At 44.0% G+C, this 19,757-nt stretch overlaps 2 protein-coding genes across 2 annotated transcripts; both read right to left on the bottom strand.

Annotated features, from left to right (window-relative positions):
* Nucleotides 1–34: 34 nt before the first annotated feature.
* Nucleotides 35–3,349, bottom strand: trmt112 (tRNA methyltransferase activator subunit 11-2). Its single transcript, XM_057043749.1, has 4 exons — nucleotides 3,153–3,349; nucleotides 2,828–2,929; nucleotides 1,346–1,438; nucleotides 35–1,149 (listed from the first exon to the last, which is right to left on the bottom strand). The coding sequence occupies exons 1-4, from the start codon at nucleotides 3,225–3,227 to the stop codon at nucleotides 1,048–1,050; spliced, it is 372 nt and encodes a 123-aa protein (XP_056899729.1). The 5' UTR covers nucleotides 3,228–3,349; the 3' UTR covers nucleotides 35–1,047.
* Nucleotides 3,350–3,729: 380 nt separating this feature from the next.
* On the bottom strand, nucleotides 3,730–19,594 carry atg2a (autophagy related 2A). Its single transcript, XM_057043739.1, has 42 exons — nucleotides 19,060–19,594; nucleotides 18,565–18,727; nucleotides 18,041–18,190; nucleotides 17,820–17,922; nucleotides 16,861–17,005; nucleotides 16,458–16,652; nucleotides 15,940–16,039; nucleotides 15,474–15,638; nucleotides 15,181–15,323; nucleotides 14,916–14,994; nucleotides 14,521–14,770; nucleotides 14,250–14,391; nucleotides 14,036–14,134; nucleotides 13,698–13,853; nucleotides 13,287–13,560; nucleotides 13,026–13,098; nucleotides 12,727–12,901; nucleotides 12,508–12,650; nucleotides 12,298–12,410; nucleotides 12,049–12,206; nucleotides 11,849–11,981; nucleotides 11,564–11,748; nucleotides 11,418–11,498; nucleotides 11,226–11,332; nucleotides 11,060–11,152; nucleotides 10,850–10,920; nucleotides 10,668–10,744; nucleotides 9,466–9,636; nucleotides 9,218–9,344; nucleotides 8,372–8,595; nucleotides 8,010–8,239; nucleotides 7,775–7,910; nucleotides 7,471–7,698; nucleotides 7,290–7,391; nucleotides 6,861–6,945; nucleotides 6,614–6,767; nucleotides 6,445–6,514; nucleotides 6,247–6,329; nucleotides 5,988–6,109; nucleotides 5,720–5,874; nucleotides 5,376–5,534; nucleotides 3,730–5,251 (listed from the first exon to the last, which is right to left on the bottom strand). The coding sequence occupies exons 1-42, from the start codon at nucleotides 19,228–19,230 to the stop codon at nucleotides 5,015–5,017; spliced, it is 6,027 nt and encodes a 2,008-aa protein (XP_056899719.1). The 5' UTR covers nucleotides 19,231–19,594; the 3' UTR covers nucleotides 3,730–5,014.
* Between the last annotated feature and the right edge of the window lie 163 nt (nucleotides 19,595–19,757).

Below are 19,757 nucleotides of genomic sequence, written 5' to 3'. Positions count from 1 at the left end.
AAAATGAGCTGGAATGGAACAGAAACGCATTCGGTTGAGTTTGTAATTTCAGAACTTGCCTTTAATATGGATCAGTTTTTACTTTTCGTTTCAACCCACATCACACCTTCAGCTCCAGGGTTACGGTAATATCATTAAGTCATTCCAGAGCCTCATTATCGTCCCCAGCTTTCAGTCTGAGCACTTTCTCTGGGCTCTGCTCTCACTGTTAATTACAGCTCAGAACTCTGGGAGGGCTGTTAATCTGTCAGGGGTGGCTTTTATTGCTGCTCTGCTGCCATCCCATTATACTGTTATTATAGTTGCTGTTGGAGGCCTGTAATTGCTCTAAGTAGAAGGGAAAGGTAGGAGAGACGCGGGCCGCCTGGAGGGCTCTGGTCAGGCCCCCCCCATGTGTCTTGGCAAGTTATGTTAAAATGATAACGCTGCGCTCACACAAACACGCCTGGACCAAGCTGACAGTGAAACACGTGGAAAACATTTGGAATAATAGTCAGCTTACTGCATCTGTTCCAGGTACAGTTACATGTGGAATAAAAATAAAATGGAGACTTCCTCAAAAACAACTTAAGTCCGCCTGTGCTTTTTTTCTCTGCCTCTTTTCCTCACAGCCAAATATAGACCAGCCACTGCCACGTCATCTGGCCCTCGGCACTTTCTGAAACGCAGAGACGGCGAGAGGAGGATCATAGCACGCCTCTTACTCACCCTTTTTATTTCAGCCAGCCTGAAGTGTCAAAAAAAATCTATACTTTCCACAAAAAGCCTCAAGCCACTTCAGCTACCATGACAATTAGGAAGGTTTTATTGAAAAATAAAAGGAATAATGGAGACGCAAAAGTAACAAAAATAAATACAGATAAAAAACACATTGTTATTTTTCAAACCTTCTTCCTCTGCTGCATCATCACCATAATTACTCTCATATTTACCCAAAAGCAAATAAGTGGGGCCATTATTCTGGCACTGGTTCCAAAATCAGGCCAGAGGCTGTTCTCTCAGTTCCATGTTGTGGACAGTTCAGAGGAAGGCCGTCCTTCAGGTTGGCTACACCTCGTCTTCGTTTAGGAGCATGTTGGGGATTCCTCTGGTGATGGGAAACTCTCGCCCTGATTCTGGACACTTCAGACTGCCCTCCATCACCTCCACCTGCAGAGCAGACAACCCAGATGAATAATGGACTCATTAGCAGCCACCACAAACCCATTTAAGCAGTCTGAAAACTACAGGAATCAGTTTAATGTTTACATTAGCCTCTTTTTCTAACCATGTAAATATTGCAGTCATGTCACCTGATCAACAGTTCAGCTTTATAAAAGAACGCAGTGCAATAAAAGCTCCTTGCCTCCAACAGAATTCTGTGCACTTTCTTCAGGAATGCTTCATCTTTCCCATAATCTGCCACCAGCTGCTCCGGCAGGTCCTGTTTTTGACCCAACTAAAGGTGAAAAATAACACTGAAATTACTGGAAGGAGGGAAATATTTCAACATGGATGAAGGAAATACTTAAAGACAGAAGTGAAGGTTTACGTAATTCATCTTAACCACAATAATTTCTTTTTATTGCATTTTAAATTAAGATCTACATAGATGTTACACCTCTTCCAGTAAATGTTATCCACAAGTTACTTTTCGGTCTCCTCAGAGAACAATTAGACCAGCCTATAATTTCCAGTTGCCTTAAATCTACCCACTGGTCAAATCCCATTTAACAATTAGGTTTTATACTATTTGAACAAATACAATAAAAAGGTCATTAAGCAATCTGAAGTCAATGTAAACAACAAAACTACATTGATTTGAAACTATTTTTTTCAAACACTGAACCAGTCAGTCAATATGAGGCAGAAAAGACAAGAGAAACTGCTGTTGTAGTCATAAAAAAACTTTTACAGCAAATCTGAGCAATGTGATGTGTGTCTAAGAACAACTGAACAGGCTGGGAAACCTTTCACAGTAAAATTCCTCGGACAGGCTGTGTCCATCCTCCCTCCATGGAGGTGTCCCAGGTGTCCAGGTCTCCTCGTCCTGGTGGACGAAGCCGCTTCACACTTCATTATTTTGATGGACTTCCTGATGTGATGATTTTCCTTTGTCCCATCAAGGTTTCTTTTGAAGTGATCTGAGGAATTTTATTTTGAAAAGTTTCCCAGCCCAGTCCGCTGTCTTTAGACAAGTTTCACTGAGCCGATGACAGCTCTGAGACATGGTAGCAGGTAGCGTCACATCTTTCTAGACTTTAAGGAACCTCAAGCTTTATCTAAGACAGAACAAATGCAATTATGGATAATGGTGTAGCAGAAAGGTGAGATTAAATCATTTTTATGTGCCCAGAAAATTCTAAAATTGAATGCTCCAAGAGTTTACTTGCTGGAGGGTGCTTGAGCAAGGTACTCAACCTCCAACTCCTGATACTGCATCATCTGTGTGTGACATTTCTAATATATATATATATATATATATATATTTTTTTTTTTATTTTTTTTTAATAGGTACCCATAAGGGACTTTGTCACCAGTAAATATGAGCGTGAATGAAGACTGGTGTAAGGAGCTTGGATGCGTCCAGACAGCTGTGCTGCTTCACCACGGCTGCAACAGTCAATATCATATTTACCTGGATATTACACATTTTCTAAAAAATGTTGTGACTTATGTGACCATAATAGATCTGAAATATATCAAATAAGCTGAAGATTAAGTGTGTATAAAATATGGAATTTATCAATAGCAATTTAATGCAGGGTAAAATGTCTAATGGTCTGAATCGTTAAAGACCGAGCTGGAGTGTGCCAGACAGTCACGGACACTCATTACTGAGGTTTACCTCCTCCGCAGCCTGGACCAGAGCACTCCACTCCAGTTTAGGAATCATCTTGACAACAAACTCGGGGTTGAACTCCACTTCATTCACCTTCACCTCAGTGGCCTGCAGACCAATACATGATCAAGATCCACCTTTCATTCATCACATGACAAGTACAGAGTATAACAACATTGCTTAATGCAAACAAAAACTTTGAAAGGGCCACTATTTTACTGTCTAGAGTCTATATTATATGCAAACTACGTCGTGTATCAACTACTCTGAAGACCAGTCGCAGCTACAGCTGTTTTTGGTAGTAGCGATAGCCGCAATGTTGCTATTTTACCTTGATGAGCAGCGGATATCCTTGAGTCACTCCCTTTACGTGGGACGTCAACATGTTGTGCGTGAGCAGCTTCATGTTAACACAAACTCGTTGTTGACGAACTACTCTTTTCCACGAAATCTTAAGAGTACTAAAGTTCAACACAGAACCACGTTACCGCGACTACATGCGGACCGGAAGTGCCAATGTAACTTCATCAAAAGAAGTCCCCCTGAAGCATCCGGCTGTCATTGGTTCCGGAATAACAGTGGCCCCATTTAGCGACGCAAACGTTGGCAAGTCTCTGGTAACGATTCCAATAAAAAAAAAGCTGTTCAAGTAGAGCATTTGTTTATCAATATTAAGAGCAATATATTGTATACTTTATCCTCATATTTTACTGCCTTCTTAAATTTAAACTATAGTTATAACAATTTTAAATTAAAAAGTTCTTTTGACAATATCGTGTCAACATGAAAAAGTCAGTATTTAAATCTGAAACACAAACTTAACCCTAAAATTAAATATATTGACTCAAATGATTACTTCCATTTCGATTATGCTGTTAAATAAGTAATACAAACATCAAAAAAGGATGTTCAGTTTTTATACTCAAATTTTTTTTTTAATTTTTTTGCAATATTGTATACTCATTTTCTTTGTAATATACAGGTCACCCATACAGTTTGATAGAGTAAACAGTAATTACACACGCAAGGTCTAACAAGCATCAGTTTGTCATCCTCACTGACATTAATCACATCCACACATCTCTCCCTCACAAGCACATATAAAAAAGAACAAGGATAAAAATGCAAAAGTTCTTCCACAAATCCCGAAGTTTCGATTCTCCGTGGTCATCCGCATATCACATCTTCTCAACGCTTATTCTGAAAGTGAATATGACGACACTTATCTTTCAAAAAAACTTAACACTTAAAAAGAAACAAAAACGCAGGAAGGCAACTAAAGAGGTGGACGCAGCATTATGAAGCAACTTTAGGTCAATTAAACTCCTGGAACTCTGGAAGAAGCAGCACAAATATACTGCTGGACAGCGAGTCAAAGATAATTTCAGCCTTGTAATGGGAATAAAGATGATGCAGAACTGGGAAAGGCAACACAGACTAGATTAAAAAGGGCACTCTGCAAACCTATGGCACAAAAAACAGCACTGACAGAAGCAGGTGGGGAGGCAAGCCACTGATATTGACCGATTCATCATAAATTCCTCTTCATGTCTCCCTGATCAGTACTACACAGATCCAAGTACACGGCCTCACAATGCACCCAAGAAAGTTCAAGGGAAGCCTCAGCTAAAAAAAAAAAAAAAAAAAAAAACCTTTTAGGAAATGCTGTTTATTTTGAGATCAGTAAAGCAGAAGGTCCAGGGAAGTAGGGTTGGCTTCTTTCAAGTTCAGATTTACCTAAAATTTGCCTCCATAAGTAATTATTATACCCTTAAACCTCTTATTGTCTTTTCTATGAAATTTAGTCAAAGATGAAATGGTAGAGATGATCCCTTTTTATATTTTAACACCATTTTATGAGGCAAAAATTAGGAAATACCCAAGTGTTGTATTATAATCCCGCCCGTCTATGGAAAGACTAAAAAAGAAGCTGATGAACAGAAAGGATAACATACAGACTAGTATTTTACTGAGAATATTGAAGCCTGTGTAAGATCACGTCTGGTGGAGCCATGTAAAACACTGGATGTCAGTAACTGCAATACTTGTTAGTTTTTGCTTATTTTCTCAATTTGCTTTACACACCGACTGTCATTACATGCAAATACACACTCATACTTTAGCGGTTCATTTCCCAAATCATCACCTCCTTCTCCTTCTCCATCCACACAAACACAAACACAGACACACACTTCATTCTTGGCCTTCCTCTATGCGCCACTTGAGGAAATCCTCTTTCCTGGCATCTGGCTTGATCTGGTTTCGCATACCACCAAGTAGATTAGAGGTGGCTTCAGAGGCCACAATCAAAGGACGGACCACAGTGGGTGGGATCTGCCGGAGGACACCGCCCACCGCGCCAGGAAGACCCTTTTGTTCATGGCCACGGGATGCTACATCGCACAGGGTCTGAGCTGTATCGATCACTCCCTGGATGAAAACCAGTTAAACATGTGTTTACGCCACAACAATGAACACAGTCTCTCTGTAGTGTCTATTAACTGAAACACATGCATGAATAGTGACTATCATTTTTCTATATCTAGGGTTTCACCTCTCGGACAGTGTCATAGGCCTTTGCCACTCCTTCTCTGAGGTCAGCAGGTTGAGCAGCTCTGCGTGGCCGACTGGATGGGGCTCGACCTTCTGTGATGGTGAAGCGGTTCAGTGGTGGAGTGGGCGACAGGATGTCATACACCATCTCTGCTGTGGCCTGTAACGGAAGCAGACTAATTTACAACTGCTTGAAGCTGCATTAAATACTTGTCCTTTTCAGACTGAATGAATCCGTGATTGGGACACTGACACAGTGGAAATCTCGCATTAAAATGATATATAATTAGACATATAGATTGTGGACACAAATAAACCCTGACTTACAATAAAGAAAGTCAGTACCTGTATGGCCTGAACCAGCCTGTTGCTGAGCTCCAGAGCGGCAGATGCTGTAGAGGTGCCAAATGACGCTGCCCCCCTCTGGAGACCTCGAATAATGCGTCCGTCTTTTCTGTATTGTTCAATGGGCAGCCAGAATAGATCTCTGACTCCGTGAACTGGTAGAGCAGCAGAAACCCAAAGGAGAGAAGTAACAAAAAGATAAATTGGAATTTACAACCAGTCAACCGTAACTATAATAATGGGGTATAGACATGCAATTTGAACTCACACAGCTGGACCACTGAGTGCATCGGACCAACACCTCCCAGAATTCCTGGCAGCTGATTCTTTCTGATGTCTGTGACCCACTCTGTGACAGCATACTGGATTACTTTGTCGACACCCAAGAGACTGCAAAAAATCCCAAAGTCTTATAGGGGGCAACTCAATTACCTTTGTGACATCATTACAGACAATTTATTATGTACAAACCACTTTTCAGATAACCAAGAGAATGGTTGTTCTGGTCTAAAAATGACAAACGTTACCCATGTCTGCAGCACAGCCTCTTCAGCTTCAACTCTGAGCAGTTTAACTGAGCCAGTCCGATCAGAATTCCTGCGAATGTTCCCTATGAAACAAGGAGAAGGACAAGTCACGACTATGCAAATTCTGCATGGTTACTTATCCATTATTGCTTCATTACAGGTTTTTGAAGAGGTGTTGTAGTGGGAATGATCTCTCACCTGTTCGATGACCACATGTTTACCTTGGTAGTCCAGCCAGATAGGCACTTCAGAGGTAAAACGGAACTCCCTGAAAATGGCAGTATAGACAAGTGTTAGGCTTTTTTAAGTTGACACAGCCTCTGAAACAATTTTATGGCCTTTTGTTATTTCAATTCCATCTCCATACCGGAAATAGACTGGTTGCTCAGAGGAGGAGGCAGAGCTGGCAGAGGAGGAACTCTGCTCACTGTAGGTTGTTTCCATAGAGGCTGTGAGATCTGACCCCAGAGCAGCGGCTGCGTCGGCTTCTTCAGATAACTTCTGTGAGGGCTCTGCCTTCACTGGAAATGGAAATCAGCATAGAATGTTCAACAAACACAAATGGATTGGGATTCATCTAAATTCAATATGTGGCAGAATCCCAAGTGGCTCACCTTCAGCTGCTGGGTCCACAGGAAGGTAAGGGTTAACAGAGGAAGCCAAATTACTGAAAAAGTCCTTTAGGAAAAACAGTGCATCCTGGAAGAAGACGGCATATTTAGAGGTGGAAAGGGAACAGGAGCAGCCAAGCATGAGAGTGTGAGTAGTGCCAAATGATCAATGTGGTGCAGGCTAGTGACGTGTGATCTAACTTCAACTGACATTTTCGATTGGATACGGTGCCGCAAATGGTTCACTCAGCATTTTATGTCCAGCACATTACTATACAAATTATTTCCAACTGAGGAATTCTCTGAGGGCTGGGGCATTTTCCCAGAATAGCTCTGAATATTTCCTCCTCTTTTCTTTCATTTTAGCACAACAATAATGGCAAAACCACATTAAGGCGCTATTCCCAAGTTTTCAGACTCAGGTTCAATTACCTGGTCAATATTAAGTCGTAGTGGCAGGAGGCTGATCCGCAGACAGCACTCTGGACCCCCCAGGCCAGACTCTGGACAAACCTGAAGGGCCTTCACTGTCAGCTATGAAAAGGAAACACAAAAATCATTATAATGCAGATGATGGGCCTCCGACTGCTTCTCCACCTATCTGCTACCTCACCATGTTGGAGTGAGCTCGCCGCGGCATGCTCTCGCTGGTGTAGAGGTAGAGGAATTTGTTGATTTGTGAGGAGGCCAGACGGTCTCGAATTTCCAGTTCCTGCACGATGAACACCTGCCTGGAGAGAGGCTGCTCAACACCAGGACCGACAACACCAGCAGCTGACACAGACCCCTCTCCATCCTGCCCGGCCGCTGGCGCCAGGTAGGATTCATGCTGGAAGGATACCTGGAGGATATGATGTTGAGGCGGTGACTTTTACACATCCTCCAGCTTTCAGCAAACACATGTTCAGAGCTAATACCTTAGTCAGTTGGATTTCCATTAGCAGTGTGTGCTGACGGCCACTGCCTCCAGCCCATCTCCAGGAGTTTTGGGGACGGGAGGAAGCGGCGGAACGCGAAGGTGACCCACGAACACCAGCAGGGACTGACCGTGATCTGTTGAGACAGGAGGACAGAAACGGTGATCAAAAGAGTGGCAACGGGTGATTGAATTTTAAAAAAAAGGATAAATCAAAGTTATGCTATTTATGGTACCTGTGTGCATGTTGGGCATGTATAGACATGGGCTTGCTGCCAAGGTCCTTGCCTCCATAGAGATGCCAGACCACAGAGATTTCCCTCAGCACCACCCTGCTCTGAGGGACTGGGAAGTGGCTGGGGGCACGAAGCAGGTCAGAGCTTCCCCGTGGCCTGGAGAAGTGGTTGTCCTTCACCTTGATGGGCCCCGGGGAAAGCACTGTGACTACAGGCTCCCCATCTTTTGGCTGCAACAAATCAATGTATGCATTTATGCAAAAATATGATTATTAATGACAAATGAACGGTGGCTTAAAGCAATGTAAACAAGCAGATCGAAAAGGGAAAAGCAGACGATCCTCTGGATAAAGGTGTCTTACAGGAATGCCCATGCCAGGAGCCTCCAAGATGCAGAAGTCATCATTGTCAGTGGAGCCCTCAGAATCTTCATCAAACACCATATCTGCCTGCACCTCTGTAGCTGTGCCGATAAGCCCACCGAGCTCAGACTCGTCGCCTTGCGCGATGGAAGGGTCGCACTTCGAACCTTCGCCAGGGAACAAGTAGACGGAGACAGGCGAGGCTCTGGGCATGGAGGGTGAACCTGAGTGAATGCAAAGTGGGTGAGGAATCGTAAACACTCCACCCTTGTCCACAGCAAATAAAAACCTCCTCAACATAACAAGTTTAAGTTTAGGCTGGTTTATTCACACGAGTGGTCACAGCAGAGAGCAAAAAACCACAAATGTGCACCAAACAAAGGATCTTAAATGTATTTAAAGAACAGCGTGTTGATCAAGTGAAAGAACTGATATGGAACGGGTTCAGAAGATTAAATATGTTTAGACGTTTATGTCTGTGAAGGTCTTTGTAAACAAGGATGGGCCACATGAAAGACATCAAGTAGAATGTAAAATGTAGATATATGGAACAGAACAAAACTACAATCTTTTGTTTTTGCAGAAATCCACATTTAGAGCCTTTTCAAGTCTTTCATTCAAACACATTCATATACTGTGGCATCTCCATGTCAACAGAAGAAAATATTCATAACACAGATATGCGAGCAGACAAACAGTGGTGCAGTTTTGGGTTATTTTGGCTCAAGTACACTTCAACATGTCGACTGCAGCAGCTGGGCATGGAGCAAACCTCTGACCGCTCCCCCTCCAGAGACACTGCTGCCATATGTTCAACCAATATTGAACAGTCAGACTCCGAAGTACCTGGATCTGTGCTCTCGTCTCGGTGGCTCCTTTCTGTGTCCATTAAAGCGTCAGTCAGGTCGTACTGGTTGATCTCTGCAGTTTCAGCTGGAGGACAGGGCAGCACCGCTGCAGGACTTTCTGACAGCTAAAATCATGAAACACACATCTGAGCACTTTTCAAATTTACACTCCAGCTGAAATTCACAAAAAGCAACACAGCCACTCAAAATTACTTGTGTAAAAATGGAAACAGAAAACAGTCTTACTGGCAATTTCTGGCCAGCAATTTCAGTGGGGGAGGTTTGTCGAGGTGGGGGGTGCAGGTCACCCTGAGAGACCAGGTATTGCAGCAAGTTGACCAGGGCAGCACAGGAGTCAGCACAAGTGTGAACGTGGACCACATTGTTGGAGCAACGGAGCTCAAAGAGCGGCTGCAGCTGTTAGACACGCAGGGAAAGACATATGTTGTCTTTGTACCACTTATTACCACTTCAGTCCTTCACTATCACACTAGTAAAGCAGCTCAAGTTACCTTGTTGGAGATGTTGTGGCTTTTAAGAGAAAAGACTCCACTGATTCCCGTTTGTTAAAATAGAAAATCTACTGTATGTGTGCATTAATGGGCCTGAGGTAAAGTTGTGTTTTGGGACAGAGATTCTTGTGCTGGTATTGGGAGATCCTGGACACTGGTCTAGAGTCAACAGAATTGACCACACGTTCTCCCACACTTGCCCGTCACATAGACAAGGACAAGTACGTATGGCGGTATATTGAAGACAAAATGTTGTCAGAATTGTGAAATTGCTACAAATACATGCTTAAGTGCGTTACTTGAACTTTTAAAAAGACCCAGCACACCTGTTTTATTTTTTTTAAAGGAATGAGAAGCAGCTGTCTGGTTTATGATCCATTCCATCCAATAAACACCCATGGTTAATTAAATCCATCCTTGTAAACCATGCAGCTGGATCAGGATCTTTTCTTTTTAAATTTACATCAAGTAAAATTGGGCTTGCCACACCCTACCAGAGCTCTGATTGTATGCTCGGGGGTTGTGTGCTGTAGGTCATCAGGATACAGCCGCAAGTGTCTCAAAACAAACACTGTGCACACATTGTTACATAACACAGTGGCTTTTTCCCCCCCAAATTTGAAACCCTGATTGCTTATTGGCTAGAGGTGACATGTTTACTGCCTACTTGAAGGTTTTGGTTTTGAGTCCAGCTGAAAAGGGCTCAAACTGCTGTCACAGGCTATCATTATAGAGAAACTTCATTTGGTATAACAAATATTTATAAACACAGGACCTGTGCTTGTTAGTGGTTTTTTTAAATTGAGCTAAATTATAATGTTTGTCAAGGTTCACATTTTCTCTGGCAAGGGGAGACAATTTTCCGCTCCGGTGCTTGGTGGTTGCTGAGTGAATGTGAATGAAACGCAGGTATGTAAACAGACAGGGAGCACGCACCAGTTTGCCTTTATTGTTGCCTTTCCATGTGGTGATGGCGAGCTCCAGCAGGTCAATGTCCAGAACACACACGTAGTCTGGGTGATAGAGTCACGGGAACGTGTTACTGTGCTGGCCTTTAATGTTGGACATCTCTAGTTGTAACTTTATGAGGTTTGATGACAGCTAAGAAATCTTGGTACCTCTCCTCAAGTCCACCACGTCCGTGTCACATTTGTCAGAGAGGTAGAGAGCAGAATCATCCAGGATGAATCTGGTAAGGATAAAAACAAAAACAAAATCCTTTGTAGGTTTAATGTTCCAAAGACTGAAATCAACATTTGCTGTGATGATACGTAAATAGCATAATAAAGGAATAAAATATTGTAGGATTCAGGTTTGGGGGACCGTACCTGAGGTGTAAGGTGGCGGTGTCTACAATGATATTACTGGACAGGGAGAAGGATTCGGCTGTAAACAACACTCGCAGCGGCAGATACAACGGCCTGAAACCCATAGAAATCCATGGTGAGGAGGAGAGAAACAGTAAATGTCTGTGCTCTTGTTTCAGGTACATACCTGTAATCAACAGCACAGGTAGCGAGGTGGGTGTGGAGAACAGTGATGACAACAGGAGCGGTGTATCCAAGAATGGGATCGTCGATAACATCCAGGAATTCAACCAGCTACAACAAACAAATCCCACAGACAAACATTTTAAAACATTGCAGCTGGTTGGTGTTCCACGAAGGAATGCAAATGAACGCTCACCTGCTCGTGCCAGCTGTGGTTCGTCTGTGTCATGTAATGTCGCATTGTGGCACCTTGAAGTCGAACGGCAACCAGGAACTCCTACAGAGCAGGAAACAGTTTGTTTTCAACCCCGTGCAATCGGCTAAAGCGGGAGTTTGACTTACTTTCACACTCTTCTGTGGGTCCAGGGTGACTTTAATGGCAGTGGACAACATCTGCTGCTCTCCCTCTCTGCCGCTCACACTGCTCACCCCCACCCCTGTGGGGTAGATAATGGGGTCCAAGTGCTTTGGGACAGCGAAGCTGGGCATTTCCAGCCGCTGTGGGATGGGTGTGTCTCTCACCGCCGCTGTGGTTACAAAAATGTCAACATTTACATTATGTCACAAAAACTCCCACATGAATCATGTTGGACGTAAAATATTCAGAAATAACATAGAAATCGGCACCTTTATGGTAAAGCTCTACTTGTTTGCTCTCAATACACAGGAAATTCAGATTGGGGTCATTCTGGTGCTGTGCCACACTGAATATCTTCCCCTCTTCAAAGTCAAGCACAAGTTCTCCGTGACTCTGATCCTCCTACAAAGAGGAAATCAGGTTAGTATCTGTATAACAGCTGGTTCTCTTGTCTCAGGATTCCATTCACCTTCCTATCGGTTCTAGCTTGGATTCGGCCTTTGTTGATGTTCACAGTGAGAGCCAGGAGGCTGAGGTTGTGGTTGGCATGGTAAGCTGAGTGTTGCATCCTTCCATGTGATTCATTGGCCAAATAGAACTGAGGCTCATCCTCTTCAGAATCAGAGTCTAGAAAAGCAATTGAAACCAGCACCAATATAAGAAGAAGAACTAATGCCTCCAGAGTTCCGACACACACCGCCAGCACTGTCAGACTCACCGAGTCTAAAGGCCGACTTGCACAGCTGGAACTCATCGCGTTGAGGGTTGCTCTGGACAGAGTTGTTGGGTGAGGGGGGAGGAGGCTCCCACATCAACAGGTCATTATTGATCCTTTGGATTTAGATTTAGAAGCACATTAAAGATCAATCCTTTTATCATCATCATTACAATCCTGTTCTCTGCAGCCATCAAACTTCTGTTTCTGTACCTATTATAGATGCTCTGGAAGGCTTGTTTGCTGGGAAGTAGAATGTAAGCCTGTGGCAGGTTAATGTCCAGAGCACACTGACACTGAGCCACGCACTGAGCCTGAAACTGGTTCATCTCCTCTGGGTCAGCTGGAATGACCATCTAAAGCAGGCAGAGGATTCGTTTAGAATCTTGATCCAGACCAGATCATTTATCTTGTGTCAACTAAGAGCCTCACCTCCTCCGTCTCGAACATAGTGCGGTTGGAGGAGAACGGAGAGCTGGTTTTGTCGTTGAGTTCACAGTGGCTTTCAAAGAAGGCAGACCCCATGTCCCTGATGAGGCCCAGTTTCAACCCATCCAGACCTGATGTCGGCGCCTGGCCGTCACCTCCCCGCACACGGACTGATATCCTGGTTACACAAGCAGAGTCTGTGATGCTCACTTATGACAGAGTGCAATAGAATCGTTGTATTAAGTTACAATCTAGGTGGATTTTAGACACTGGGAAAACTTTAATGACTTTGCTGTACTAACCTGGGCTGAGAGTCGTGGTGCTTCCTCACTCTGATACAGGGGAAAGAACCCCCATCCCATCCTTCATATGAACCTATGAGGCATAACACATTTATACATATTTTGCAGCTTCATGAGGCTGATTCGTCCCACTCAAAAATTAAACAACGTTACTTCAACTGCTTTTAACAATGTAGCAAAACAATCCACTGATCAGCTGAGCAATGAAGCAGCCCAGAAGACCAAAGCAGTAAGGTTCCTTTTTAGCACTAAGGTTCCTACCGTGCAAGTCTGTAAAGGAGGCCTCCAACAACTGGGTGAGGCAGGGAGCCCATGGCTGTCCTGTGTTATTCTGCTCACTCTGGAGGTCAGGGGCCTCTTGGTGCTTCAGTTCCAGGTACGTAAACTCCATAACCAAAGACTCCTGCCGCACTGCCTTCTGGTTGGGTGGGCGACGCATAGGGGGGGGTCGCAGGTCAGGGATGGGGAAGCGAAGGACAAGAGTAGCGTGGGGAGAGAGGAGGGTGAACGTGGAGTACACTTCAGTGCTCTGTGTCTGGGGAAAAAACATGTAAAACACTCTTTCAGTATCCAGAAAATACTCGTTTCCTCCTTCACCTACAAATATACAGAATCATTTACTTTCTGTATGTAAACAGTACAGTTATGAGATGAACATAATTCTAGTCCCACCGGCACAAGTCCGGGTTTTGCAGTCTGCATGGGACAGTGGCTGAAGGCTTTGCTGAGCCTTTGGAGCCGACCAAACATGTCCAGGTCCAGCTCGGTGCGCAGCTCAGCCAGCTCCACTCTCAGGACACTTTCCCGACGCACTACCCTCAGTTTACGCTGCCGAGACACACAGAAACCCCACAGATATGCATAAAGTAAAAGCACAGATCAATGCATGACACTGTGTATTCAAACTAATCAATTTTCTGCAGCAGATTAAAATAAGCAATATTGTTTAAACAAGGAAAGGATCTACCAAATAAATCAAATAAAATCTGCATGCACGTGAGTGTACATACTCTACGCAGGTGCTTTTCACTGAGGCTGTAGTGTATTTGAGCACATGGTCTGGGCACAGCTCCCATTGTGAACATATCAGCTTTCTGGAACTGAAGCAACTGGACAGAAACAAAGTTAAAAGCACAGGTTGATATATATATCCAAACAAACTTGAAGTGCGTGTGTTTAAACTGAAGTGCACAGCCCCAGAGTCAACGTTATAGTAACATCTACCTCAGTGTACTGAGGCTTTCCATCCTCCCAGAGGCATTCCAGCAATTCCAGTCTGCTGAAGGAAAGGTCCGATGTGATGGCTCGATTGTTGCGTCTCCCGCTCCTCAACTCACAGGTAACCTGGACCGCAGCTCCCGTCACTCTGTGAAAAAGCATCAGAATGACTGGATGCTGTGGCAAGCAGCAGCTGGATGTAAAGCATGTTCAGTCAATGGACTCCAGTCGTTCATCTACCCATCTATGTAAAAAGTTCCATTTTCTTTTTTTGTACCTGAGGTGGGAGAGTGGGCAGGCCTTAGCAAAGCCAACCTTCAAATGGTGGAAGTCTCTCTCACTGAACATGCTGTCCTTGAAGAAGCCCAGCTCCCGGAAGAACACCTGTGACACCTGAGCCAATGAGGAAGAGCCGTCAGGCTGTGAAGGCGGATCGTCCTGCAGGAGGGTAAGAGTTAGCCCACCGAGGGTCAGACGCAACAAAACATCCGGCTTCAGCTGCTCCAACTGACCACCGTGTGAGCGACCTGGAAGGAAGAGGATGAGAGCTTATCTGCCTTGAAAATACACCTTTACAAATTTTAATTCACCAAAATAATGAAGCCTATATTGTTTTACCATTTAAAATTACACTGAAGACATGCTAACATAAAATCTAAATACAGTCCGTACCTCTGGTCCAGTGGCTTGCCTGTGGCAAACTTGACAGACATCCTGCTACAGGATATCTCCTGGAGCAGTTCACTATACCCTGTTAAGGATCATAAAAATAGAAAAAAAGAGACACAGACAAATAACTACATTACACTTTCACTAGAAAATATTTTAAATACCAGAATTATTTCAAATGGTAATAAAAAATAACAGCTAAGACATCTGGAAATGAATCTGACAAAAGCAGGTGATTATCTGCCTTTTTACTATAGAAACACACTACCTGTGCAGACATTGGTGTACGCTGTGTGAAGCTGGCAAGACTTTGTGTAGAGGACTCCATATCACTGTCTACCAGCTCACTGCTGGAGCGCAGAGAAGTGCCACTACTAGTCATCCCTGCAGGACCCATGGAATAAAACATTTCTGCAAACACACAAATAGGTGGTGAATACCGAAAAGGCGGCGCTGTGTCACATTCACACCGCTCAGTTTCACATTAAACATTTACATCCTCCCAGTTATCCCAAATCCCAAGTAGACAGATCTAAAGTGGGTCTTTGATTCTCTGCTCACCTCCATTCTCAAACCCAGTGACAAAGGGTTCCAGGCTTGGCTCGGCATCCCACTCTGTGTCTCTCGGACTGGAACCCAGCTGCTTGCTAAGGTCCTCTTCAATCATTCGAAGGTCATCTGAGTCTAAAGGTCGGCTGTGCACTCCAACACACTTGCTGTCCGTCTCTGGAGAAAAGAAGGAAAAGAAATCCTGTCTGTATAGAGGGAGTAGATGCTCGATTTGAACCTCTTTGATTTAGACTGATCAAAGTTCTTAACATGGGACACTCTGATCTCACTATCATGTGACTGGCTCTCGCTATTATGTTCTCAGCTAATAAACCTCAAAATGAAAGGGGGATTCTTCCTTGATATGATAAACAGAATTTGAGGTGCTATATTTTGGACAGCAAAAGGAAAACTAAAATGGCATCTGGCAGTCGTATAAACAGGCCCAATATGGATTTATTTATTATGTTCTGTATACCAGTGTCAATGCAGAGGGCTGCCAGCAGGTCTGTCACATGGGTTATTTGATCAGGAGATAGCAGCATGTGGACACAGCCCACCTTCCCATCCAACTCCAACTGATGAACACAGAAAACAGACAGCAAAAAACGTGATAAGACTCCAAAGCGCAGGCAAAACGTGCAGAACGTACTGTTGTCGAATATGGCAACACGTGCAGCATGCAGGTGTTTTTCTATATCAACAAATCATGTTCTAACTTACTCAAAGAATAGGAAGCAGTGGCTTAAGGAAAAGTTCCATGATACAGATTCTGTGTTTGTAACGGGTTGTCTCTGCTTTATGCAAAACACCATCGTAACACACAGCGCTGTTAGCAACAAGTACCACATCTGGGCTATTAGGGGCTTTTGTATGAATGGCAGGAAACAGTTGTAAGCAAATTGTACACGATAGTGTGACGGTGATCCATATGTCATGCCATGCAGCCCTAGCTGAGCTTACAGTTGGACGCTGCATATGTGACAGTACACAAACCTTTGGTCCCGGCAGCATGTCATTTTGTTTGATCTTGACTGTTGTCTCAATGAACCCCGAGCAGCTTCCAATGAGTAGCGGATGAGGAGGACTCGGTGAAGTTGTCTGGGGTTTTGCATCTTCTTCTTCCTCGTCCTCATCTTCTTCTCCTTCACTGGTTGCAGCTGATCCCGAGCATCCCCCTTTAGGAGGAGCCTGCAAAAAAGAAAACTCTATGAGGATACTCAGTGTTTTCTGCCTCAAATCTCGACCAGAAATATGTAGGTCAACTAAAGTGGTATCCATAGTTTTAATTTGAATACTACATTATTGTTTCTATTCATTTTCCTCTCTAATAATAATATATGACTGAGTTAAAAGGATATGGATAAGTAAATTACAGATGTTTGGTGCTCCTCCTCACCTGCTCTGTGCCGTTGCTGTCATAGAACAGCTGAACAGCGCTCAGTTGGAGAATCTTGTGCAGGAAGGCAGGAGGTTGGTGGATGTCGACAGGAATGGCGCTCTGGCTGGTTGGATCCCGCACAGCTTCATCAAAGTATTCCAGCCTGGAGGAAGAGCGATCACATACACCAATCACATAGGTGGAGAGATGCAGTATGCTCGAGTTCATACTGAAGAAAATGAGGATGTTGGGACCGATGGGAAAATAAAAAAATCTGCCAATCCAAGATTTCTGCGTAAATGATACCGTCATAAATAACACATTTTAAACCTCTACTGAACTACAGCCCTGTGGCACAGCCCATGATCTTTCTGTATTTCAGAATACTGTCTGATAACAATAATTATTTGATTTAGAGGAATAAATCAATTGTTCTGTTCAAATAGGAGACAACAGGCTAGATCAGGGCAGTCAGCTCTGCAAACACACTAAATAAAACATTAAAGGTGTGACTGAAAAGCACGTCAGGAAACAGCTACACAGGTAGGGGACACGTGAAGCCAAACACATACAGAAACAATGTAATGGCTTGTACAGAACCATCGCAATTTGGTTCACTTCCTAAAATTCTTTTAAGCACTGTCATATGAACAGTATCAGTATTATTGTGGTTTGTACCTAAGCACTTAAACAAATTCAAATATGCACAAGTTTGTTCATCCTGAATTTTCATGATTAGGGACCCCATTTTAAATTAATTCTGCCTCTCCTTCATGTGTTGAGGAGAGGCAGGTGAATGATCAGCCCAAGCTGCCCACTGTATAAAATAGCTGCACCCTGAGGTTTATCACCAGGGCCCAGGAGGACAAGTTCATAACTGTCCACAGTATCTTCTCCTTATTTGATGATTAGGAAAAAACAACATGTAATCGACTCTGCCTTTATTTGTCCCTTAAACAGCTGCGGGAAGTACCTACCGTTTCACATGAACCTCTAAAGCTACATCTGTTTGCAGGTCCAGGGGCTGATGCTCAATGCGAATAATGGTGTCAATAAAGGTGACTTTAATACGACGAAGGACTGCAAGCACAAATAAGAAAAGGTTCCTTACGACCAGGAGACCAATCACTCCCTTTATGAGTTGTGTTACAGAAAACTGCTGTCTGAATATTGACACAGTCAGACTGTTTCCACTCACCCGTCTCAATGGTTTGTGCAAACATTTCCAGCCCTTCCAGCTGGGCTGGTGGCTCTTCAGAAGCCTCTGGGGGGTCTTTCAGGCACTCCTGAGCCAGCTGCATGCTGGAGGTCATACTTGATGACCATCCTTGGGAATCCCAACCCCCATCTAAATACAAACAAACTTTAGTCATAATACACAACTGGACTGTGCAAGTTATTCTAACTGCTGAGCCAAGACCAAGTTTAGCCACCGTACTTCCCCTTCTATTTAACTTCAAGACTAAAGCTACACCTGCTCAGCATTTTGAGGACTTTAATTAATTATGAATTACTTAGTGATGTAAATTGATCAGTCCAAGTCCATTTTCAATCCGAAAACTGCTATTAACAGGTTTGTCCCTATATGTTGTATTACTGGTAACATTAGTCATAAATATAGAGAACAAGCAGATTCAATGTGTTCTTGACAAACTAACAGTCCAAGTACTTGCAGAATTGTGTGTGTGTGTAGGGTTCCAAAAGGTCTTCGGGTAAACTCACTGGTGCGGTACTTGGGTCGACATGTTATCTGAAGACCTGAAACCTCTAAGGTGCAGTGATCAGTCAGGAGAGCTTGCCAGGGAATGGTCACAGATATACTGCTCACAAAGCCATCCACTATCTCCAGAGGGGCCCCCAGGGACTCCAGAAACTCGTTGACCGCCTGGATCAAAGAGGGGTAACTCAGTGATTTCATGAAATCAGGAATAGCATTTCATATTTCCCCTTATCGTATCACAAACGAATGTCAAGACGCACAATAGAAGGCGTAGCTTACATTTGTTTTGATACGAGTTAACTTTGTTCCTTGATGGGTTCCAGTTAAGGTCAGTACTAAGAAATGTGAGCTAGGCTAAAAGCGTGACGTTGAAGATTGTTGTTCAACTCCGGAGCAGTTGCGAAACCTTCAAGTGTGCTCGACAAAAACACCAGATGACGACTTGTCGGGAGGGGGAAAGCGTGACATTACTTTTGCTCCTCTTTTTAAAAACTCACCCAAACATCGAGGTTGATTTCTTTGATGACGCCACTGCCATTGTACAGGTCCAAGCCCAGCTGGTCCAGGCTCAGGCGCTCCTGTAAAAAGTGTCCGAGGTAGTGCTGCAAAAGGTACCGACAGGCCCGCTTCTTGATTGAGCCGGACCAGGGGAAAAGCCAGCGAGACATAGGGCCAGAGACAGCGGGGATAGGGAGAAAAGAGGTGGCGGAGGAGGACGAGTGCGACTACAGTCCTCTGGCAACTGCATAACAGAGCAACACAAAGTCTGCAAACAAGGAATGAGGTGCAGTTAGCTAGAGGGGCTAAGGAAGGGTAGACGCAACTCCAGCTCTTCCTCAGCTTCAACACCGAAACTCGACAATTCTTTGCGCCCGCACCGACGAGTCACCCCCGTTACATTTCGACACGTCGAAGAACCAGTCTGTCGTCGCCTCGGTCCATATTTTCGGTTCGAATTCGAGCGACAGATGCCGTCAGCGCGTCTCCCTTGTTTCTGGGTTGTTTATTGTTATCATACGCCAACTGATGGTAAGTGAAACGCGCGTGCGTCACACGTAGCCGTGACGAAAGCAAAACCCGGAAGTGCGCCCCCCCATGTGCCTACAATGCGACGTTCAAGCACTTCTAATAAACGCTGTTTTCACTTCATTCCACTAAATGTAACTGTAGCTAGGAGTTGTAGGGTTGATTGAAG

Source organism: Takifugu flavidus, chromosome 9, assembly GCF_003711565.1.
Source record: "Takifugu flavidus isolate HTHZ2018 chromosome 9, ASM371156v2, whole genome shotgun sequence".
NCBI classification, from domain to species: Eukaryota; Metazoa; Chordata; class Actinopteri; order Tetraodontiformes; family Tetraodontidae; genus Takifugu; species Takifugu flavidus.
The sequence above is the reverse complement of the archived record's forward strand: the minus strand, read 5'-3'. Positions and strand labels throughout refer to the sequence as shown.

What these genes read in the sequence shown, in the direction of transcription:
- atg2a (XM_057043739.1), bottom strand. Translation starts at nt 19,230, where the DNA reads ATGTCTCGCTGGCTTTTCCCCTGGTCCGGCTCAATCAAGAAGCGGGCC. An exon ending in GGCGAGCTCACTCCAACATG is followed by an intron (nt 7,392 to 7,470) that starts GTGAGGTAGCAG and finishes TCCTTTTCATAG; the next exon opens with CTGACAGTGAAGGCCCTTCA. An exon ending in GAGCAACCAGTCTATTTCCG is followed by an intron (nt 6,515 to 6,613) that starts GTATGGAGATGG and finishes TGCCATTTTCAG; the next exon opens with GGAGTTCCGTTTTACCTCTG.
- trmt112 (XM_057043749.1), bottom strand. Translation starts at nt 3,227, where the DNA reads ATGAAGCTGCTCACGCACAACATGTTGACGTCCCACGTAAAGGGAGTG. An exon ending in GATATCCGCTGCTCATCAAG is followed by an intron (nt 2,930 to 3,152) that starts GTAAAATAGCAA and finishes ATTGGTCTGCAG; the next exon opens with GCCACTGAGGTGAAGGTGAA. An exon ending in TGGTCCAGGCTGCGGAGGAG is followed by an intron (nt 1,439 to 2,827) that starts GTAAACCTCAGT and finishes TTTCACCTTTAG; the next exon opens with TTGGGTCAAAAACAGGACCT.